This window comes from Delphinapterus leucas, chromosome 17 (genome assembly GCF_059928025.1).
Source record: "Delphinapterus leucas isolate spDelLeu-1000000601 "Yukka" chromosome 17, BTC_Dleu_Yukka2, whole genome shotgun sequence".
NCBI lineage: Eukaryota > Metazoa > Chordata > Mammalia > Artiodactyla > Monodontidae > Delphinapterus > Delphinapterus leucas.
This window is the reverse complement of record NC_143145.1, coordinates 6,509,601-6,534,155: the sequence shown is the minus strand read 5'-3', so window position 1 is coordinate 6,534,155 and position 24,555 is coordinate 6,509,601. Positions and strand designations below refer to the sequence as shown.

The 24,555-nt window shown below is 40.5% G+C and overlaps 1 protein-coding gene across 9 annotated transcripts in view; it reads left to right on the top strand.

Annotated features, from left to right (window-relative positions):
• The window catches only part of KHDRBS3 (KH RNA binding domain containing, signal transduction associated 3), a 186,438-nt gene that overhangs the window by 68,150 nt on the left and 93,733 nt on the right, over positions 1-24,555 (top strand). For all 9 annotated transcript variants that reach the window (XR_016388274.1, XR_002642250.3, XR_016388275.1 and 6 more), the window contains exons 3-5: positions 3,388-3,504; positions 9,896-10,042; positions 18,630-18,769. Coding sequence is in view for 6 of the 9 variants with exons in the window: in XM_089898682.1 (XP_089754808.1) it covers positions 3,388-3,504; positions 9,896-10,042; positions 18,630-18,769 (404 nt within the window). In the remaining 3 variants the exon portion in view is untranslated. The remainder of the gene's footprint in view (positions 1-3,387; positions 3,505-9,895; positions 10,043-18,629; positions 18,770-24,555) is intronic.

Here is a 24,555-nt window from a genome sequence, read left to right as displayed (position 1 = left end):
AGATAAAATGCTCTTCCTTCTTATATGGAATCTCGTGGTTTTATGTTTTATCAAGTGACTTTGAGTAAATCATATCATTCTGTGGACTTCAGTTTCCTCAGTATGAAATTAGATGTTTGGACTGGATGTTTTCTAAGGTCTCTTAATTTTTATTAGTTGGGAGATATTTAACTGTTACAGACGGGATATAAATATGGTTGTTTGAATACAAATTAATTTTTATGCTATCCTTGAAACCTGCTAAAATGAATATAAATGAATTAAAAAGGCACTGATCTATGAAGATAAGAATGGGAGTGTGAGACAACAATGGACAAACGATGTTAGTAAAATTCGGTGCTGCACTGTATTTACAATAGCCAGGACATGAAAGCAACCTCAGTGTCCATTGACAGATGGATGGATAAAGAAGATGTGGCACATACATACAATGGAATATTACTCAGCCATAAAAAGAAATGAAATTGAGCTATTTGTAGTGAGGTGGATGGACCTAGAGTCTGTCATACAGAGTGATGTAAGTCAGAAAGAGAAAAACAAATACTGTATGCTAACACGTATATATGGAATCTAAAAAACAAACAGAAAAGGTTCTGAAGAACCTAGGGGCAGGACAGGAATAAAGATGCAGAGGTAGAGAATGGACTTGAGGACACAGGGAGGGGGAAGGGTAAGCTGGGACGAAGTGAGAGAGTGACATGGACATATATACACTACCAAATGTAAAACAGATAGCTAGTGGGAAGCAGCTGCATAGCCCAGGGAGATCAGCTCGGTGCTTTGTGACCACCTAGAGGGGTGGGATAGGGAGGGTGGGAGGGAGACGCAAGAGGGAGGGGATATGGGGATATATGTATATGTATAACTGATTCACTTTGTCATGCAGCAGAAACTAACACACCATTGTAAAGCAATTATACTGCAATAAAGGTGTTTAAAAAAAAGAAAAAAAAATTTTGGTGGCTGCAAAATACATGGATAAATGGTAATGACTTTCTTTGGTGAGGACCAGAGAAAGCAGAATCCTGAGCTTGCAGGGCAAGAGAAAGCCAACCAGAAACATGCCTATTAGTGTGGGAAAACCTCGAGAAGACTCAGGAATTGTAGATACCAGTTAGCTGCATGTGAATTTATGGGGTGGAACTGACAAGAGGGAACTTGGTGGAAAGTGTGCATGGAAGTAGTTAGATCCCTGGATCCTCTCCCCAGCTGAGAAAACCAGGCGTCTGCCCTTCTTAACCTAGCAGCAGACGAGAGATTTCCTGAAGAGTTTGAATAAGAGAAACTTTAGGTTCGAAGACCCAGATGGATACAGCTGAGGGCTGCAGTGAGATGCCACACTGAAAATGTGGGAATTATTTCCTTTAAATAGAGGTGTGTGTGCTTCATAATGGGATTCTTCGTATTCTGGCAGCCAGGGTTATGTACCTCCTCCTAGGAAGTTGGGGAATTCCTATTCAGGGAAATGCCTAGCACAAGGAAAAAGAAATACAGATACTGATATTTGAGTAGCTTTGGGTGAAAAAAGTGGGCTGCTGTGTTGCAGTGAATTGTTATGTCCAGTTGTCAGATTGCATGTATGAAAGCAGAACATCCAGGTAGCCTGTTTGAGCCTCAATTTAAAATTTTTAGAAACAAATAGAGGATTACCAGTCATGTGAGGAAAGGCCATAGTGTAGCAAGAAACAGATTCTGAGAACGTGGAGGGTAAGGGGAATCTGTGGAAAGAAGCAGGCTCTGTGAGCTCCACGGCGTCGGGGAGGGGACAGCTACCGCCTTTGACGCCTCAGGAGGATAAGAATTTGTATTACTTCCATGAAATGTCTCCAAAGTGCCATAAGGAAGGGACAGATATAAGAAAATGCTGTTAGTAGTGAAACATGTGGTAGCAGAAATGAGAGAATCAGTAGATATGTAGGAAACGTAATTAAATCTCCCAGAAAGTAAGACAGAGGGAGGAAAAATCAGAGAAACTTAGAGATCCAACTCAGGAGGCTCAATATCCGATAGTAGGATTTCCAGAAAGATAAAGCAGAGAAAACAGGGAACAAGAATGAGGGAGGGTGGGTTGAGACATTGATTCCCCCCCCCTCCCCGCACCTTGTAGTAGTATTTGATATTTTAAACTCTGTAGACCTCACTTCTATATTTTTAAAAGTAATTTACTTAAAATTAAATTTTAAAAAGCAAAAAAAAGATGACATGTAAAGGTTAAAAATAGACAATTTAGTTTTTGTTGAAGACCAATAAAATGGAAAGTGGGCAAGGAAAAAATACCATTTTGACTTTTTAAAAGTACATATTTCAGGAAAATTACTTTAATTACCATAGTTAGAGACACGAGGAACGATTTTGTCTTAAAAACAGCAATGGCACAGCAGTGGCATGGCTCATGGAAGGTGGCTGATATCACAGCAGCAACTACGTGAGTTTGTGATCAAGAATCCTGGTGGTAAATAGGGCTGACTTTCTATTTGGAAGCAAGAAGAATTCATAATTATTGTAAGGCTTTTAGAAGTTGTGTGAAATTCCTATCAATAATTATTTCATTCAGTTGTATGTATTTATTCTCTTTTAATGTGCTAAGCATTGTTTAAGTGATTTGTTTATGTTGACCCATTTAATCCTCAAAATACCCTGCAAGGGGAGGTCCTATTGCCGTTCATCATTCCCACTTTACAGATGAGGAAACCAAGGCCTAGTGACCCCGAGCCCAGGGTCACTCAGCAGGAAAATGGAAAAGCCAGGTTTTACAACCATGGCAGTCTATCCTCAGAGTCCGTAGTACCCTTAATTAATTCACTGCTACTCTGCATGCTGAATAAAGAGCCCTCCGCATCTAGGCTAAATAGATAGGTGGATTTTGTCATAAAGCTTTGGTCAGCCACTGAAGGCGTAGCACTCATCTAGGCCAGTGCACTCAGTGGTTGATTAACCGAGGCTTAAGTGCTGACCAGGTAGAGGAACCCAGACACTCCATGGTGACCAGTTTAGTGCACATTACAGGACACTTGGTGTCGTTTTTCCTCACCAACAGTCTAATTCCAGCACTGTTCGTGGTTGATATTGAATGCGTGCTGAAATTGTCAGGATGGCAACTAAGGAATTCTGGGAATTAACTTCATTTGTTGATACAATTTGTAAAATACAGCCATCACTGAAGTGATTTGGTAGAAAGAAATACATCCTTTTTTTGTTTGTTTGTTTTAGCCCTGTTTTATGTGGTTTGTGGGAAACATTATAGGGTGATGCATGTAGCAGTAACTTAAATACTTGTCGTTAGTCAATGATGTTTAGCATACTGACTGCAGTGTTTCCTAAAATTCGAGAAATAAATTATTTTCCTCAGATATGAATGTTACAAATTTGTTCTTTTGTTTCTCCTAGTTCAACTTTGTGGGAAAACTTTTGGGGCCACGTGGCAATTCTCTGAAGCGCTTGCAAGAAGAAACCTTGACAAAAATGTCCATCCTTGGAAAAGGCTCCATGAGAGACAAGGCAAAGGTAATACTTATTATAAACAGTGGCTACTTTTTTAGTCAAGTTATATAATGTACTTTTAGATCATCCATGGCATTAGTACATATTATATAAAAGCTAACTAGGACCTCAAATGAAATTATGTGGAAATGCTATATAGAGTGATATATTTGTGATACTATTTAGAAAATTCGGTCACTCTGGCCAGTTTCAGAATATGTAGTATCTTAAACCAAATCTGTAACTATTATTTTTATTTATAGAGTGAAATAGTAGCACCTGTGCTTTTGATTCTAGAAGCAATACCTTCTAGAAAGTACAGTGGTATTGAAATTATCATGAAGAGAAATGAAAGTTATCTATAGTCTCACCATTACTATTTGCATTTTAGATTAGTTCTTTCAGGTCTTTCTTTCTACGCCTGTGTTTCATATTGTTGACTTTATAAAGTATATGCTTTTATTTGCCCTTTTTGCCTTTCTTTTGATATCCTATGCATTTTACCAAGTTAAAATTGATTGTAAATGTTTTAATAATTACTTCCAATTCTAACACATAGTTGTTCTTCGTGCATGTATTCACATAACTGCCTCCTCTTCTAAATAAGCTAAAATTACTGAGTTATTTTTATTGATCACTTGCTTAAATATACCAATTCTGAAAGAAATTTTCACATTTCATAATGTGCTGTCGCTTATGTTGTTCTATTATTACTTTGTTGTTCTCTCATTATTAAAAAGATTTACATTACAGAGAACAAAATCCACATTGAGTGATCACTTTCCATGAAATGATTGTTAGACAAAACAGTTATTTAGACAAAATCCAGCCTCCTCACAAAAAGTCCATTTAACAGTAGCTTTTATAATTAAAAAAAAAAGCCACCATTTGTTTATTGAGCAGCCACTGTGAGTCAGGTACTCTGTGAGACATTTTACATGCATTACTCCATGTTATCCTTGGAAAAATGGTGACAGATACATAATATTTTCCTTATTTTATGTAAGAAAAGTGAGATTCAGAGAAACTAAATATATTATTGGGTTAATCAGGGAAGTTCATTATATTATTTGATTAAAACATGGCTATATGTCAGACTCATATGGGATGTTGTTTAAAAATATAGAGACCCGGACTTCCCTGGTGGTCCAGTGGTTAAGATTCTGCACTTCCACTGCAGGGGGCATGGGTTCGATCCCTGGTCGGGGAACTAAGATCCCGCATGCTGCCCAGTGTGGCCAAAATATATATATATATGTATGTATGTATGTATATATGTATGTGTGTATGTATGTATGTGTGTGTGTGTGTGTGTAGAGAGAGAGAGAGAGAGAGAGAGTGAGTGAGTCCCATGCACCAACCTGTTTAGGGTGAAACCTCAAAATGAATTTCCAGTAGGTGTTTAAAAGAGTCTAATGCATGGCCAGGTTAGGTTGACTGCTCACTAAACACCACTGTCTCAAATGATGTTACTCTGATTCCCTGACTCACCTATTCTGGCAGTAGGAGCAAGTGGAACTGTATATTGGTCAGTTGGTCAGAAATTATGTGTGTCTTGTTGGAAAGTATCCCATCCTTGCTGATATCTTAATTAAGTTTTCAGGAAGGCCATCTGGTAATGAGGTCCATGATATGACCAGTGAAGCCCATAGACTTTGTGCTGCTCTTGTTTGTTATTAAGGGAGTTCCTTGGTGAGAAGCAACATTTTGTGCTGTGGCGGCAGTGATCAGGGCCCCCAAAGATCCTTTTACAGGTAGAAGGGAAGCAGGGAAGGCAAGTCTTTAACCAGATTATATGTCCAAAAGTAGCAAGTGCCTGGCCGTGCATTTAATGAAAGGGATCCTAAATAGCATAGCAGGGCTGGGTGGTCCTCCCAGACCATATTGCCATTTTAAGGACTGGTGGTGGTTCTCTGCTGCTGGCGTATTAGACAGTCAGCAGCGGCAGTAGCCTTGGAACCCTTTTTGAGGGGAATCCATGTTGTGGAGTAATGCATAACCGCTCTCCCTGTGAGGGTGGGATGAACTGGGAGATTGGGATTGACGTATACCCTCTACTACTATAAAATAGATAACTAATGAGAACCTACTGTAGAGCACAGGGAACTCTACTCAGTGCTCTGTGGTGACCTAAATGGGAAGGAAGCCTAAAAAAGAGGGGATGTATGTATACATATAACTGATTCACTTTGCTGCACAGCAGAAACTAACACAACATTGTGCAGCAACTGTACCCCAATAAAAATTAAAACAAACAAACAGAAACAAGACCTCTTTCCCTGTCACCATAGGTACTTTGTTCATGAGTCCTTTGAGTAGCATTGAGGTGGCTGGGGAATGAGGTGCTTTGACATCTGCTACAGTGGGTCCCCTTGGCTGCCTGGTCACTGAGTGCATGCTCTGCCTCACATGGGGCTCCCTGTTCTTACACACTTGGGCCTCTTCCCAGACCACTTATCACCCCTTCACTAATCCTCTCATTTCTTTGTCCTTGACCACATGGGTCAGCAAGTCAACAGGGGGATTCTGCAAGTGGCTGATCATTTACGTTCCATCAAGACACCTAGAAACTGAGGAAGTAGCGTAGTCCATTGGGCCCACGGTCAACGGCCTAGGAGCAGAAGCCCTTCTCCTCTTGACCCCTAAACCCCACTTCCATCGGTGGCCTTCAGCATTTGCTCAGAGCCTAGTCTGTGAATCCTCAAACTGCATGAGTGTTTCTTCATCTCAGTGTGCAGTCATTCTAGTAAAAGGTCCCAGATACTTACTGGGAAGACTGGGAGGAAGCGTCCAGTGCATACACACCAGGAGACGTTACAGTTACTATACCCACGCAGCCTTCTCCTCTAGATTTAGCTTAGCTCTTTTGTTCTCTGCATCTCTGGGGCAAGCAGGGATCTGATCTTAGGCCAGGAGGTGATAAAGGGTAGCAGTAGTAAAGCATGAAAATTGTCATCTCCTTTCAAGGAACTACCTTGGCTGTTCGAGACAGGCTTCTGCCGGTGTGGAAGGCTCAGTGGGACTTTAGCGTTCGTATACTCAGAGTTATTTGAATCTTTCCAAATGTTGCCAGCCCAGCTCTCAGATTTTCACTGTCCTCCGGACACCGTCCTAAGTCTCCCATAGCGATGACCAGGCAACGTGCTGGTCGTTAGCACACGCCTGAGCTCTGCCTGGTCTGTTGACTCCATCAGCCTGTGGCCATAATAAGCAGTAGAATCTTCCGGGATGCTTCTGGCTCTGTGGGTCTTGGACTGATAATGCCGCGTGCTGCGTCTGTCATGTCCTTCTTTAAGTTCTTCAGTACAGTAGGAACAGCCCCTTTCACCCCACCCGGCCCACCGTGTCTCCTTCTCGCCTGTCATGCTGTGCCAGGTGGTCCATCAGTTACACCTTCAAAAGCACTTCACTGACAGTAACCACAGGTGATAATTTAAGTAGACAGGTGTCCCATCTGCTGTATCGTAATCAGATCCTCACTGCCTGAACTCCTGAATACTGATTTCAGTTGATCCTTTTTACTAATTTTTAGTCTACAGAAAATTCTCAGTTAACAGTGTTTATTTCTAAAGAGATTTCCATTCCTTAGTATTAAAATCTCATCCTTTTAGATTTTCAGAGTGTTCACCATTTAAATTCTAATGTGAACATAATTCATTTTCTTCTTGTATTTGCTACATTGATGATATTATAGGAGTCATTACTGACAGGTATCAGGTGGTTATGTAGCATAATAATCACTATAATGCTGCGGTCTGTGGAGCCTTCAGTTTGTGCCAAGCATGCTAGACATTTTGCCCACCTCATCTATATTATAGAATAATAGAATAATTAATACTGTTTTTATGTAATAATAGTTATCGTTACTATATTTATCATTCGAGTGCTTATTACGTGGTAGGCACAATTCTAAAGACTTCCTGTGTCTTTCGAATTACTCCAATTCCTTTGTTACTAATAACTCCTAATGACAGTAATAATCACTCCTTTATTACTACAACAACCCTTTGAGCAGGAGGTACTACACTATTATTATCCATTTTAAAACCACCTCTTCAGGATGGGGATAAAGTAACGCCACCAGTCATTGGATTTGGGGTTTGAAAGCAGCACTTCAAACATAGTCTGTGTTCTTCCCCAAACACTGCATTGCCTCTCATCATTAACCCAAGAAGTAACCCATTCATAACTGCTCAGCCTATGGAGCTGCGTGACAGCTGTGGTTATGGTAAGAAGGCCTTCCTGTTCCAGCTTAGGTTTGTGATAGCAATGAGAATGTTTGCCTATGAATCAACAATTATAATCTCTCATTAAAAGCATTAGTTTGGTGCCATATTAGAAAAAGATAAGAAATGTTCATTTCAGTAGTTCATGCTTTCAAAGACGAACTACTGTGCGTAGAATCCAGTTTCTAAAACTTCAGCTGTGAAAGGCAGAGTCAGAGCAAATGATTGAAAATGTTCCGATTAGAACAAGAACTAGTCCACCGTTGGCATGAAAGAATAGTCCTTTTCTTTTTTTTTTTTTTTAAATTTATTTCTTTTTGGCTGCGTTGGGTCTTCGTTGCTGCGCGTGGGCTTTCTCTAGTTGTGGCGAGCGGGGTCTACTCTTGTTGCGGTGCGCGGGCTTCTCATTGTGGTGGCTTCTCTTACTGCGGAGCACGGGCTCTAGGCATGCAGGCTTCAGTAGTTGTGGCGCACGGGCTCAGTAGTTGTGGCTTGCAGACTCTAGAGTGCCGGCTCAGTAGTTGTGGCGTGTGGGCTTAGTTGCTCCGCGGCATGTGGGATCTTCCCGGACCAGGGCTCAAACCCGTGTCCCCTGCCTGCATTGGCAGGCGGGTTCTTAACCACTGCGCCACCAGGGAAGTCCCAATAGTCCTTTTCATACTTGACAAATTTTGAAGGAAATGCGTAGGATATTATGGTAGCTTATGTTTGCTTTCCCTTCAAAAATATTTTTCTTCTTTTCTTTCAGTTTCTGGCCCACTTTCCATAAATGTGAAGGAAACTAGCATTTACTGAGTGCCTGCCACGTAGAAGGCAGTGTCCTGGGCACTATATATACTGTCTCCTGGGCCAGGCCTTTACACAAGCTGCCTTTGTAGTCTTCTCAGTGGACCTACATTAATATACATGTGTTAACCCCAAATTGATTTTGCAGACTAAGTGTTGGATTACATATAACCTGTTCAAACTCACACACACACCTGGTGACCACCATGGCTAAAATTCAGGTTTATCTAACTCTAAATCCCCTGCCCTTTTCATGCTCTTTATTTTGATATGTCTTTTCTTTGTAAAAATTCAGATTAGTTAAGTGACAAAAGTTGAAGCCTTAAGGGGTGAAGTCAAGGGCCTGTGTGCCTCGTCATCCTCTTGGCTAATTTTGGAATCAACAGGTGCTGTTGCCAGGAATTCCTGGGTTCTCTCTCCTACGGGGTGGGTTTTTTGGAGAGGCTAGGAAGGCTTCCTGCTGTTTAGAAATCACTCTAGGTGTAGGTTCCTACTAATCTTAATCTCTGTGTCTGGTTTTAATGTTGAGAACAAAGACTATTAAAAGAACCCGATGCTGCAATTGCTACTCTAACAAAGGTTTGTTAGAAAAAGATAATGGAGCAAAGTTAGTGGTCCCTTAATGATCTGGGGTTTTTTCCCCCCTGAATTTCATTATATCCACCAAAATTTTTTTAAATGTTTCTCATAATCATATAAAATCCTATAACAAAAGTTTTCATTTATTTTTTTCATTGTTTTATTCTCAGATAGAGTGTAGTGCCTGGCATGTAGAAATGGTTTTTTGTATGAATGAGCAAATGGACATAGAAATGAATAAATAATATTTACCTATTCATTCAAAAATATTTGTTGAGCATCTACTACCTACCAAGCACTTTTCTAGACAAGGAGCATGCAGCCCCAAACAAGACAATCATGGGTTCTGCTCCATGGTGATCACCTTGAGTGAGAAAAATTAGAAAATAGACGAGCAAAAAGTAAGGCATTTTAGATAGTGGTAAATGCTTTGTGACAGCTCGGGGGCCCACAGGGTGGCCAGTGCAGAAGTGAGCTTGGTTGCTTGGCCAGTCTGAGGAACACGAAGCGGTTCTCTGCAGCGCCTGGAGGGGTTGGGCCGGGTAGTCTGCCGAGCGCGTGGCCTTGGGGAGATGGCCGGAGGACTCCTGGGCCAGAGGCAGGACTTGAGACCCCTCCCGCAGCAGCAGGAAGCCTTTGGGGTCTCCATAAAGGCCTGGGGACAGCAAGATCAGATTTATGTTTTAAACTTTCTTCCTTCGGCGGTGGTTGCTGTTGGGCGAACCTCTTGTGATAACCACGTGCCAGATAAGCTCGGGTAGTTTTTCTTTTCTTTTTCTTTTCTTACAGTGACACCCTTTTAAACATGATTTTTCTTTTTTCAGGAAGAAGAGTTGAGGAAAAGTGGAGAAGCAAAGTACTTCCACCTCAATGATGATCTCCATGTTCTGATTGAAGTGTTTGCCCCGCCAGCAGAAGCCTATGCCCGGATGGGACATGCTCTGGAGGAAATCAAAAAGTTCCTCATTCCGGTTAGTACAGTTTTTCTTGATAGTTAATTTGTACTTTAAAGTCCTCCCTTTGTTTGAATCCTTGACAGTTCTTATCAGTAATTGTTATTTGCATAGCGCTTTGCCTGTTACAGTGTCCCTGTGAATTACTTGGCATCATTCCTTCTTTACCTGTGAGGCCAGGGATTTTTAAAGAGATTGGGTAATGCTGCAAGAAAGTTGAAGAGCACAGTCACTGGTGTGCCTTTGGGGTCTCAGGCCCTGAGCCTTGCTGTGACACTCAGTCACTTCACAAATTCGTTGCTCTCGAGCGTGAGCTCGTTGGTGCGGTCCACGTGCCGAGCGCTGTGCTCAGTGTTGGTGTGTCGCGTGAGTAAGCGCAGCCCCACAGGAGGCTTTTGTGGTTTAGGGGAGCGGGAGCACGTGGTTTCTGTGCAGCGTGAGGAATGCTTGATGGTGTCGGAGCGGCGGGCACAGAGAGGAAGGCACTGTGTGGGTGTTTATGTTTTTGTTAACAGTTGATGGTCTTTTTTAATCCTTTTCAGACACCCTGACATTGCTGAGAATGTGATAATTTGAAGAGAATTTGTCCCTATTTCCATTACAGAAGTTAATTTCGGTCTTTTGTATAATTTGCATGTTCTAGATTTAAAAAACAAAAACTTGAACACATTGGTTCTTCAGACAGTTTATTTTAGAGAAACTGTCACATCTGCCAAACAGCTGTCTGGGATAAGACTGTGACTGTGTTCAGCGATTCCCAGTGGTGTAGTAGATTGACTTACCTACTGTAGCATGTGTCATGATTATGTTATCTGTGAGGAAGACTGTCACATTTATAGGGAAAGGACGTTTTAAATCATGATTGTCTTGGAAAAGCCAGGGCATAAGACCATATTAAGTATTTTAATTTGGGAGCTTAACAGAGTTTTCATTAGTTCCCTCAAGCCAGTGTGATGATCCTATTATTCATTTAGTTTAAAAACAGAGCTTTTGAGTGCTCTCTATTTGATAGACACATGTGGACTAATAAAAGACATGGCCCCTGCCCTTATGGAGTTTATATAATGGGAGAGACAGGTAAGAATCAGATATTTATATAAATGACTTTAAAATTGTAGCTCTGACAAGACCAAGGAGAGATTTAATGTCCTTGTGGTCATTCAGTGAGGACGAGGGAGTGCCGGCTTAGCCAAGTCGGACAGACTCTGTTCTCCAAACGTAGCAGCAGCCGTCCTCCCACCCCATCACTTCTCACTCTTCCACCAAGAGGTAGGCTCCAACTTCTTTCACCTTGAATCTGAGCTGGCCAGAAAACTCTTTGCCTAACCCAAGGTCGCAAAGAATTTCTGCTGTGTTTTCTTCTTAATGTTTTATGGTATTAGCTCTTGCATTGAACTCTATGATCCACTTGAAGTTACTTTTTGTGTATGGTGTTAGATTAGGATCTAAATATATCTTTTTCTATGTAGATATCCAGTTGTCCCAGCACCATATGTTAAAAAGACAATTCTGTCCTTGCTGAATTGCCTTGGCACTATTGTTGAAGATTAACTGAATATAAATATGAATTTATTTCAGAATTCTCAGTTCTGTTCCACTGATTTATATACCTGTCCTTATGCCAGTACCATACTCTTAATTACTTCAGCCTTATAGCAAATTTTGAAATCCAGGTTGTGTAAGTTCCGCAACTTTGTTCTTCTTTTTCAAAATTGTTTTGGCTATTTTGGCTCCTTCACATTTTTATGTATATTTTACATTCAGCTTGTCGATTTCTACCAAAAAACAAAAAAAAAAAACCTTGCTAGGGTTTTGATAGTGCGTTGAACTTATAAGTCAATTTGGGGGTAATTTTCCATCCTAACAATATTGCACCTTCTTGTCCATGAACACGAAATGTCTCTCCATTTTTTTAAGAGATGTTAAAATTTTTTCTTAGCAGTGTTTTATAGTTTTCAGGATACCAGGCTTGCATTTCTTTTGTTAAATTTATTTCTAAGTATTATATACTTTTTGATGTTATTGTGAACGGAATTGTTTTTTTTTTAATTTCATTTTCAGGTGGTTACTTGTGTATAGAAATGCAGTTGATCTTGTTTGTACCTTGTGACTTTGCTGAATGTGTTTATTAGTTTCAGCGTGTGTGTGTTTAATGGAATTATCAGGATTTTCTACATACAGAATCATGTGATCTGTGAATAAAGAAAGCTTTACTTCTTCCTTTCATATCTGATGCCTTTAATTTTTTATTTAATTTTATTTTCTTCCTTATTACACTGACTAGAACTTTCAGTGCATTGTTGAGTAGCAGTGAGGATAGACACCCTTTCCTAGTTTTCAGTCTTTTACCATGAAGTGTGATGTTAACTGTGGGGTTTCTTTTGCTGCCCTTTATCATGTTGAAGAAGTTCTCTTCTGTGCCTGGTGGTAAGAGGTTTGGGTTTGTTGGTTTGTTTTAGTCACAAATGGGTGTTGGGCTGTGCTAACTGCTCTTCTGTCCATTGAGCCCCTCACGTGGCTTTTCTTGTTCATTCTGTTAATAACGGCGTATTGCATTTGTGATTTCAGATGTCAGGCCAGCTTTGCAGTCCCAGGTGAAACTCTACTTGGTCGTGATATGTAATCCCTTTTATATGTTGCTGGAAACATATAAAAAACCCTAATAGTTTAATGATTATTACATCTATAATCATGATGGATATTGGCTTGTAGTACAGTATTTTTATAGACGTTTCTATTAAAGCACACATCTAGCATTTCTGGTGCTCTTTGTTTCTTTATGCGGATAGAGTTGACATATGGTGTTACTTGTTTTCAGCCTGAAGGACTTCCTTTAGTCTTTTTTGTAACACAGGTCTGCTAGCAAAAAAAGTTTTTTTCTCGGCGTGTCTTTATTCCACCTGTATCCTGAAGCTTAGTTTACAAACGTACCCACCTGTATCCTGAAGCTTAGTTTACAAACATACCTCTTTTTATTGCGCTTCACTTTATTGTGCTTCAGAGATACTGTGTTTTGTTGTTTTTTTAACAAATTGAAGGTTTGTGGCAACCCTTTGTCAGGCAAGTCTGTTGGCATCATTTTTCCAATAGCATTTGTTCACGTCATGTCTCTGTGTCACATTTTGGTAATTCTCACAATATCTCAAATGTTTTTACTAATTTTATATCTGTTATGGTGATCTGTGATCAGTGATCTTTGATGTTACTACTGTGACTCAACTGAAGGCTCAAATAATGGTTAGCATTTTTTAGCAGTATTTTTTAATTAAGGTAAGTACTTTTTTTTTTTTAAGACATAATGGTATTGCACACTAATAGACTACAGTGTAGTGTTAACCATAACTTTTATATGCACTGGGAAACTAAAAAATTCGTATAACTGGCTTTATTTCAATATTTGCCTTATTGCGGTGGTCTGGAACCAAATCTGCAATACCTCCAAAGTATACCTGTGTATAATTCTTGGTCGATGGTTTTTTCTTTTGTGTGGTAGGAGGCCATTCTTCTGTTTTCTGGCCTCTACTATTTTTGATGTGAAGAGTCATTAATTGTTTTGTGGTTTTGTATGTAATCTGTTGTTTTTCTATTGCTGTTGCTCAGACCTTCTTTTTATCTTCGATTTTCCACTATTTGACTGTGGTGTACATGTTTATCTCAAGCGAATATGTGAATATGTGGGTTTGTGTTTTTCTTCAAATGTGTGGGTAGTTTTCAACCATTGTTTCTTTAAAATTTCTCTGCCTTTCTCTTCCTCCTCCACCACCCCCATCCCCTGGATTCCCATTATATGTATGTTGGTACATTTGATGGTGCCCCACAGATCTCTGAGACTCATTTTTCTTCATCCATTTTTCTCTGTGTTTTTCAGACTGAATACTTTTAATTAACTTCAAGTTCACTGATTCATTCTTCTGCCACCTTAAATCTGCTGTTGAGCTCCTCTGATTAACTTTACATTGTAGTTATTGTGGATTTTTTTAATCTCTTTTTTTTTTGCTGGTCCAGATTTGGGCCCTCTCCTAGGCAGTTTCTTCCTGCCCTGGGTATAGGTGGCACTTCCCTGTTTCTTTGCGTGTCTCTTAGGTCTTTGTTGAGAACACCACATTTTAAGTAATGTATTGTAGTAAATCGGATTCTGATTCACTTTATTCCCAGAGGGTTATTGTTGCAGGTTTTTTTTTTTCTTTAATAATTTAGTTGGACTAAACCTGCAAAGTCTGTCTCCTTCATGGTTTAAAGTTTTGTTAATTGTTTTCCTTCTCACTTTTATTTTGAAGCCTGGCCTGCTAGGATTTTTCTCTGGGTCAGCATTGCTGAGAGATCAGCCAGTGATTTGGTCAGAGGGTGTGCTCAAACACCTGTGTCAGTAAGGCTTCCCCCGTCTGCTGATGGAACTGGGTGTGCATTGGGGAGTACATCCAAAGCCTACTCAGTTTTCCAGCCTGCCCTGGCTTCTCCTTTCTGCCAGGAATCCTCGTGTCTCCTTTGTACGTACACAGACGCACTGTCAGGCGAGGAGGTGCGGGGCACTTTAGCTTTCTCCCGTTCTCTGCTGTACGTGTGCATAGCCCTCCATTCAGCCGGAGACGTGCAGAGAGCTTATCGAGCCTCTCCATGGCTGTTAAATTTCTGGCTAATTGGCCAGTCTGTTTGTTGCTTGCCCCACCCAGAACGTGATTATTCGGCTTGCTGATTGACTGGTCTTCTCTATTCATTTGCTATCAGAATTGCTACTGATGTTGACAGTGCTGCTGGGCATGGAGTCATTTCACACTTGCTTCAAAATCAGGTGAACATCCGTCACTGGTTTTCACGGCTTTCCCCATCCTAGTGGAACTTCTGCGTCATCTGGGCTGGGGAGGAGGGGTGGGAGCACAAGATTGCCACAGACTCCCACTCTCCTTTCCAGAGTCCTGAAGCGGTCGTTTTTAACTGTTTGGTCAGCTTTTATTGTTGCTTTTTATGGAAAGGCTTTGCTGAGCTCCTTGCTTAGTTATCCTGAAAGTCCTGTGCTCTCTCATAACCTTTCATTTTTTTTTTTTTTTTTAAACTTAGGTTGTTTTGGATCTCTGTCCATACGAGCATATGTAAAGTTTCACCTCATCCTTTTTCATGTCTGCATAATATTTCATTATATGCGTGTTCCAGAATTTATTTAATTAGTCTTCAAATAATGGACACTTACTTCTTATAGATTATAATTCAAACAGTGATCCCAGGATTAACCTTGGACATAAATATTAGCATATTTGGGCAAATATGTCTGAAGAGTACATCTCTGGCTAGTTGGAGAACCCACTGAATTTTTAATAAATTACTTTTAATGATTTTATTTTAAGACTTTTTTCCTATTCTCCAGGCTAACACATTTAGATAGATCCTAAACTTACTGGCTAGAGAAATCCCATTTACACATATTTAATTAGAATTCTAATCAATTTTCTACTCTTCACAATTGGTGACAGTGTTGGTGTTAATGTTATAATAGTTTCACTTTTCAGGTGGGGAGTTGAAGTGATAATTTACTAGTGACTAGCTTAAAATGTAAAATTGTAAAAATAATTTAATCTATAAGCTACCATATGTGATTTGGTTTCCCTGCTGATCTAAAAACATTATTTCAGAGACCAATAAAATTGTAACTACAGTGTGTATGTCAATAGTGTCTATCTGACATCAGAAGAAATAGTTACCTCACGTTTAAAGAAGTTGTCTAAAATCACGTAGCTGGTCAGCCCGATTGGGTAAATTCAGGCTTAACCTCAGATGCGATTGACTCAGATTCCGTTTTTTTGCTTTTTGGGGTTTTTTTTTCCCTCCTAACTACACTGTCTGCTGTAATGTACTTTTACACAGATGATGTTTAAAATAGGCTTTAATTCTAGTTTTCGTGGCACCACTGTAAATCACCTAACTTTACTTAGAGCAATGCTTTTCTTTTTTTTATTTTTCTTTTTAAATTTTTAATTGTATTTTTGAATAGGGCCTCAGTTATCTTCTTTTCCCATGAATCAATTTTTAACCACATACAATTTTATGTCCTGCCTCCTAACACTTTTCAACAGGGCCAATATTCAGCATTTAGGTAGCACATTTTATTTAGAATGTGCTTTAAAACTAACTTATTAATCACACGTTTTTAGTAAAATGGTAAGGAGCATACTGTTAGTAGGCAGAACCCACCACGGATTCAGAGGTTATCTGCCAGGAGCCTGCCAAGGGCCAGCTGTGATGACACACCCTTCTCTGTAATGTGTGGGGCCTTCCTTTCCACTTCTGTATCCATATCTTTAACTTCTGAATTTCTAGTTCCTATGTCTGATTGCTCTACAACAGCTCAATTTTTGTGTGCTATAGACCATTGCAGACTCGACCTGTACAAAATTGATTAAATCATGATGTCACTTTGTTACTCTCCTTATCTTCCAGAAACCAGTCAAACTTCTTGACTTTGCTCATATACCCCCATATCCAATATTTTACCATTTCTAATAAAATTAGGCATTATAAATAACTCCATATCTACCTGTCACCATCCTTCCTGCCACTTCCCTACTCCAGGCCATCTTTACCACGTACTGGGATTACTTAAGTGCTTCCATCTGGTGTTTCTGCCTCCAGTGTGGTGTTTTTTCCTTTTAATATCTTTATTGAAATATAAGTCACACGGCATAAAATTCACTCATATAAAGTATACAGTTCAGTGCCTTTTAGTATATTCGCAGAGTTCTGCAGCTGTCCCCCTAATCTCAGCTGGGCCGTTTGTATTACCTCCCCAAATGAACCTTGTAACCAACAGCCGTCACTCCCCATTCTTCTCCCACCTTCGGCAACCACTAATTAGTTTTTGTTCTTTTTACACAGCTTTTATGGAGATGTAATTCAGATACCATACAGTTTACCCATAAGGTATACAGTTCACTGGATTATTGTATATTCACAGTTTTGTAACCATGACTACCAACTGGTTTAGATTTTTATCATCCCCCAAAGGAACTCCATAGCCATTAGCAGTCCCTCCCACTTGGCTCGCCTACCTTCTCACGCTCCTCTGTCTTACATCGCCACTAATTTCTCTCTCTAGATTTCCCTGGGTTTTTTTGACATTTCATATAAAACACGTACAGTATGTGTAGTCTTTTGCCCTGACTTCTTTCACTTAACATACTGTTATCAAGGTTCATTCAAGTTGCTTTTTATTGCTGGATAATATTCCATTTTACAATATCCCACATTTTATATGTCCACTCATCAGTTGAGGACTTTGGGGTTGTTTCTACTTTGGGGCTATTATGAATAATGCTGCTGTGAACATTCATGCACACATTTTTGCATGAATATATGTTTTCATTTTCTTGGGTATTACCTAGGAATGGATTTGCCAGGTCATATGGTAACTCTTTGTTCAGCATTTTTGAGGAGCTACTATGTGGTTTTCCGAAGTGGCTGGACCATTTTACATTGCCACCAGAAAGTTGTAAGGGTTTCAATATCTCTGCAATCTTACCAACACTTGATATTGCTTATCTCTTTGATTACTGCTATCCTAGGGAGTATGTTCGTCGTATTTCATTGTGGTTTTTGTTTGCATTTCCATAATAATTAATAATGTCGAGCTTCTTTTCTTGGGCTTACTTTCTGTTTTTCTTAGAGAGAAATGCCTATTCAAATCCTTTATCCTTTCAAAATTAGGTTATGTGTCCTTTTATTATTGAGCTGTGAGAGTTCTTCATGTATTATGAATACAAGTTGCTTATCAGCTAATAGGATTTCAAAATATTTTCTTCTATTTTGTGGGCTGTATTTTCACTTTTTTGATGGTATTTTTGTGGCACAATAGTTTTAAACTTTGACTTGGTCCAATTTGACTGTTTTTTCATTTGTGCTTTTGGTATCTTAGCTAAGAAATCATTATGTAATATAGGATCATGAAGATTTACTTTCACGTTTTCTTTCAAGAGTTTTACAGTTTTAGCTCTTACATTTAGGTCTCTGATCCATTTTGATATAATTTTTGTGTATGGCAGAAAGTAAAGGGCCCATCTTATTTTTTTGATGTGGATATTTATTTGTTACAGCACCATTTGTTAGAGACTATTTGAAAATCAATTGACTATAATGGATAACTGGGCTCTCAATTCTATTTCATTGATCTTTATGTCTGTCTTTTAAGGCAGTACCATACATTCTCCATTACTATAGCTTTATAGTAAGTTTTGAAATGAGTTCATACCAGTCTTCCAACTTTGTTCTTCTTTCTTTAGATAGTTCTGGCTAAACTAGACTCTCCGTAACTACTAGCTGATTGAGTTGTAAATAATAATGCCCATATATCAGTTACGTGCCATTTTAATTTTATTATAAATATTTCACTTGGAAAGTATGCACAGCAGAAGGAGATATGGCTGACTGTAGAAAATTCTAGTTTAGGGGGAGAATACTGTTTGTTTTTTTTCTTTTTACAACAATTTATTGGTAAATTTTCATTTCAACAAGCTCAAGTCTTATTTTATGAATTTAACTATTTTCCTTACCTTTTTTTTTCCTATTAAAAATTATTTGCTTCTTGTCCTAAATTCTTTGTTATCTTCTGTCTTTTGTGTAGGACTATAATGATGAAATCAGGCAAGCACAGCTCCAGGAATTGACATATTTGAATGGTGGTTCAGAAAACGCAGATGTGCCAGTTGTTCGAGGGAAACCTACCTTGCGTACAAGAGGTGTACCAACCCCAGCAATAACCAGGTAGGTGTGATTAATTGACTTACCTTTTTGTTGTTAGAATAGGGTACCATGGCAACAGTTTTAATGTTTCCTTTTTTAACGGGCAAGCGACTTTACCAGTGTATTGGTACAAAGCCTATAGGAATACATTCAGGCAATATGGTGTCCTATTAAGAGGATTCACTGTGGACTGAGGTATTCCTGGGCTTAAATATAACCTGTACCACTTACTAGCTAATGACTGTAGATAAGTTTATTTAATCACCCTCAAGTTATTAATCCCCTAATTCTTTGAATGTAAGTCGTAGCTTTGATGCACAAATGGAGATAGTGGAAGCTTGTGTTTTCCCAGTGAGCGCAGACAGTACCAGGCTAGTTCATTGCCGCACCTCCAGTGTTGAGCAGTGTCAGGTACCAGGTGAGTGTCCCGATGCTTGTTGTCCTTTTGTGAACCGTGTAAATGCTCTGTGGTATCTGAAACTCCGAAGCTTGTCCAGGCACGCTGAATTTTTATTTCTGTCTCGGAATCATGACTGCTTTTATCATGAAAAATATGTTAATGAATTCGTAAGTCAATTGAAGCAAACTATAAATTGAGACGTGACTCTCAAACTTATTTGAAAATTATTTTTAATTTTTGCATTTTTGCCCCCAGAAGAACTCAGTGGAAATTAGTAACACAGACTTTTTTTCACTGGTGACTGTATATATTTTTTCAGGTAGAGTTTTGCATGAAATAATTTAAAATAGGTTTCTTCCATTTATCCAAGTTCCTTTGGAGGAATAAAAAGTGAGTCCCCCTGCTGAGTGCTGATCGACACGCTGTCAGAGCAGTTACAGACAGGTGTTACTGCACCGTAAAAGGAACACAGATCTGGGCGTGGTACCAGGTGGGTTTTCTCTGTAAAAAACAGGCTAATAATAATAGGATTGCTGCTGATGATTTAATGAAATAATTTATGTAGCTGTTCTCAGTAAACGGTAAATCTCTATCACTTCCATTTCTCCTGTTAAATAATTTACTTGCACTCATAGGAAATTACGTATTTGCTATGTTCGTTTCCAGTGGCTGTTACAATGAATTACCACAAATTTGGTGGCTTTAAGCAATAGAAATTGGTCATAGTTCTGGAGGCTAGATGTCTGAAATCAGCTTTACTAGGCTAAAACCAAGGTACTGACCGCTCTCCCCCTGGAGGCTGTAGGGGGGAATCTTCGTGGTGACCCTCCCAGCTTCTGGTGCCTGTAGGCGGTCCTTGACTTGAGGCCATCGCACTCTGCTCTCTCTCCTTCTTAGCGCTGCCTTCTCACATCTCCAGTTGCCTCCCTCACAGAGGGATACATGGGATTGTATTTATAGAGTCCACCTGGGTGATCCAGGGTAGTGTTTCCGTCTCAGGATTCTCGACCTAATGTCACATCTGCAAAGGCCCTTTTCTCTAAATCAGGCAACATTCACAGAATGAATATCCCTTGGATAGAGAATATAGATAATAGAGCACGTGCAGTGCCATCATTTAGGGGATGCCCTGTTCCTTAGACCAGGTCTTCCATTTTTACTGAAGATAATTTCTAATCTAGTTGTCTCATTTTCAGTTAAGTTGAAAATGTTATGTTATGAATCGACAAGGAAAGCAGAAACTTTCTGTTTTGAGGGAGTGTAGTATCCGGAGAGATACCTCCATCTGCCCAGATGAAAAATTATTCCTCTTGGTGACAGCCTATACCCTGCTTGCCATTTTAAGCTTTTCCGTTGCCTTGGTAGTGGGTATTTTGGGATGGAAATACCGTTCAGGTCACATTTCAGACCCAGTGGTTCGCTTGTGGAGCAACGGCTGGTTCGTGCTGATCCAGCACCTGACGCGGGGCACTTCCGCTCCCCACGTGCCAAGGAGCCAGGCACCGCCTTCTTCCCTCCATGGGATTGTGGGCTTGCGTGGCACCAGATCGTTCAAATACTCTGTTTTCTACAGTGTGAAATTCATGTTCCTCTAAGAGGCATTCAGTTGCCCTTCTGTTCTTTTTCTTAAGACCTCTCTCCCAGTTGGTCCTTGTTCATTACTTTGCCAGGTTTCCTGCTTTAGCGCCTGCCTCCCCCGACACAGCCACTGGGTTAAAGGGTGTGCTCTGCCGTTCCAAACCTTTGTTCACTGCTCCTGTGTCTGCAAGTCTGTGGTTCCGCTCTCTAACCCTCTCACCTGTTTAAGTCCTACTTGTCTTTACATCCCGAACTGAAACTTACTTTAACAGACACTCACATTGTGCCTACTACTGACTGAGTGCTTTCCGAGCACGTCACAGATATTAACTAGGTTAAGCCTCATAACAGCCCTGTGAGGCGGGCACTGTTTTGCTAAAGTCACCATTTCACCGATGAGGAAACCAAGGCCAGAGGAGTCAGTTACTTGCTCCAGTCACTCAGCTGGGGATTTTTAGAGCCTGGCTGGAATGCAGGCAGTCTGGTTCCAGAAACCATGCCTCTCCCTCTCTTTGATCCTTCCCTTCTGTTTTTATCCAGAATCTTTTTTTTTTTTTTCTTCCACTCATTCTCCCCTTGCAGTTTTTCCATAGAACTTTTATTCTGTCACTTTTCTTATATATTAATTACAGCACAATTAATACAAACTACGATGAAAAGACATATTTTTGCTACTTTTTCTCATCAGATCACATATAGTAACTTGCTAAGTTAATGTCCATCTACCAGAAGAAAAATAAATTAATATGGAAAATAATTAGGATAGAAAATTACAAAAATCCTAAGGGTGAGATTAATACACAAGAAGGTACATGTTATTTTGTAGGGTTGGCAAAATTGGTCTTCAGATCCTGCTTTGAGCTTTCTAGTGGCCAAAGCGGAGGAAAATATGGTTTTAGAATTCACAGCATCTAAATGGCTAAAAACAGTCATAAAACAAAAGGCAAATGCACTTATTGCAGCCTAGTGCTTTCTAGTCCTGGGACCACTGGACGGTCATAGGTAGATCCTCGCTACACTCAGTCCCTCAGTAAGTCATTTTGATTTTAGCTCTGAAATAAGCCTTAAACCTATTTTTCTTTGATCACCTTTTCCACCCTGCACTCCAGCCAGACTGGTCTCCCTTCTGTTCCTTGAACAGGCCGAGCTCGTTCCTTTCCCTGTCCTTTGCCTTCACTCCTCCTCCTTGGAAGGCCTGTCTGCAGTTGCCTGCCTGCCCCTCAGCATCCCGTTCTCAACACACACAGGCACCGTGTCAGAGAAGCCTTTGCTGGTTGCCTTGTTTGAAGTGGCCGCCCCCATAACCCAGAAGCTGGCCCACAGCACCCTTCTTGGTTACATGGTAGCACTTAATCAAACTGAATTTACCTTTCTGACTTGTTCACTTTTTCATTGGTTACTCCTCAGTATTATGTAAAACCTTAAGGGCACTTGTGTCCCTAATGTTTGGCATATAGGAATCACTCAGTAAATACATGTTGAGTCAATACAGTACAATCGCAAATTCTTTAGACTCTTCTGATCAAGTGTTGACCATTTACAACATTTTTTGTTAGTGTAGTTCTTGTCTGTCACGTGACTAGATTACCAGGGGATTAGCTTTTTGGGAATGGTCACATGGACAGCACCACTTTGGAATTTCACAGCAGAACAAGTCATTACTGGAATCTTCATGAATGTTCCCCACTGGTATCACTTCAGGGTAGCTTTCTGCTGAAAGATGTAAATGATCTAAAAGTAAACCCTGCAGAAGGGAGAAATAAGTATTTTAATAGAACCTTTTCATTCAGTTTCAAATGAGAGGACTGAACTTACTCCTTTTTAACTTCGGAGATAAGGAAGTTTCTTTACTTCCGTCCTGCCCTGTGCAGCCCTGTGGAACGTCACCTCCCTAACTCCCCACACGGACCCCAGCAGAGAACACATCAGGGAAGATTAGGACTGACGCCACTCCAGGCAAACTCTCTGTTTAGCTCTGTGGTTTTCCCCGTAGGGTCTCCGCCGCATATATTGCCTGCTGCCCTGGTGGTCTGGGCTGGACAGTTCTGAGCCCTCAAGGATGCTCCCTTCCTTTCCCCTCTTCAGAACAGCTGGCTAGTTCTGTGTTGCTTCTCCACTGGCCTTGTCTGGCCCATCTGGCCCTTTCCCCAAGTAGCAGGCAGTGTTCTCTCCCTGCATGTGTTACCAGAAAGAGCAGGAAGAAAAAGTGAACAAAGCAGATGAAGCCTGTCTTTCTGAGTAGTAAGTACGCATTCACCAGCATTGGGTGCCGAACGTGGTGGTTTTGTTTCAACCTAGGACATGAGGCTGACCCATTCACGCAGCTTTTATCAGCTTTCATCAGATGGGGAAAATTTTCAGCTACAGTTTCTTTAAAGAGTTTGCCTTCACCTTATCTCTTCTTTTCTTGGACTGCAACCCCATGTTAGATCTTATGATTGCACTTCCCAGACTGTATGCCAGGGTGCTGGGATGCTGCCTCACACTCACAGGGCTGCCGTGGAGAGTTTAAATTTTCATGGGACCACTGCAGTAGCCGGCAGCTTCCAGACACTGCATGAACTATCAGCTTAAGTTAATCATTTATTGTTTTAACACCAGGTCATGCCCCACTGATTTCAGTGACATCATATCTTTGTAAAACCGGCGTCTCAGCCGCTGCTGTGATAAATATTAGGTAGCCACAGTTGCTCTGCCTGTTGGGCAGAGCACGTGACTTCCCCAAACCAGGGGATCAGGTGGGACTCGGTCACTCTCATTTTCTCATCCACACAGATTTTCACATGGTACCTATTCTCTTTTTAAAATGGATTGTGAATAGTATCATAGACGCTAAAGATTGTTTTAATGACAGAAAATGATCCATTCTTCTCCGCAGTATGTGAGAAATGTTATCGGGAAAGCTGAATAGTTAATATATGGGCCATAAATATTTCACCAGCATATGATATGATTTATATTATTCTACCAATCTCTATTAAAAAGTCCTTCTTTATCATTAAGGAAAGGCTGGATATAGGAAAATGGTATTTCTTTTTCTACTAGCCAAAATTATAAGAATTTCCAATTTTAAAAACCCATTAATTTGGGATGTTATGTGAACTATATAATTGCCTCCTGGATCTACCTTCTGAGGACCTTGTACCACCTGACCTGTCAGAACAGTCACTCTCCTCTCCTTCCTTCCAACCCTGTGTCTACTGTCCGTGCCTTTCTTAAAACCCTGACAGTGGTTGACCACACACGTGCCCCGCGCCCCGGGCAGACACTAGAGGACTTTTCTTGGACACGAGCGTCTCTGCTTCTCTTGCCGTAAGACCTGGACTGCCCCTCAGTCCTCAGCATTCACTCCCTTGGGTCCACGTGCTCTCTGAGTGTGTGTTAGTGCAGCCACGCTGGAGTTGATTAAGGGGAGGCAAAAGGAGAAAAACGTGTGCTTTCTTTTAAAATCACCTTAATAGGCTTTGGGAAGGCAATAACTGAGGCAAAGAATGTGCCAAACAGCGAGCAAACTTCTGACAAGAACTTGTAACTTAAGTGCAGCCTGGAACAGACACGTGAGAAAAGCCGCTGAGCACGGTTCTCCTGCTTACGGTGCATCCGCGCAGCCCGAAGCCGGGTGTGGGTTCCCGGTCCTCCTGTCGACTCCAGTGCCGGCTGAAGGAAGGCTTGGATACCCATCAGGCCAACTGACTTTTCCTAGAATAATGTCAAGCAAGCGCCGCTGTCAGGCTACAGCCCTGGAGGGTGGAAGGAGCCCAGTGAGTGTTTCCTGTGCAGTGGGCGTCTCCTCCCCTCCCCTCCCCACCCTGGCTCTTCAGAAGTTTTA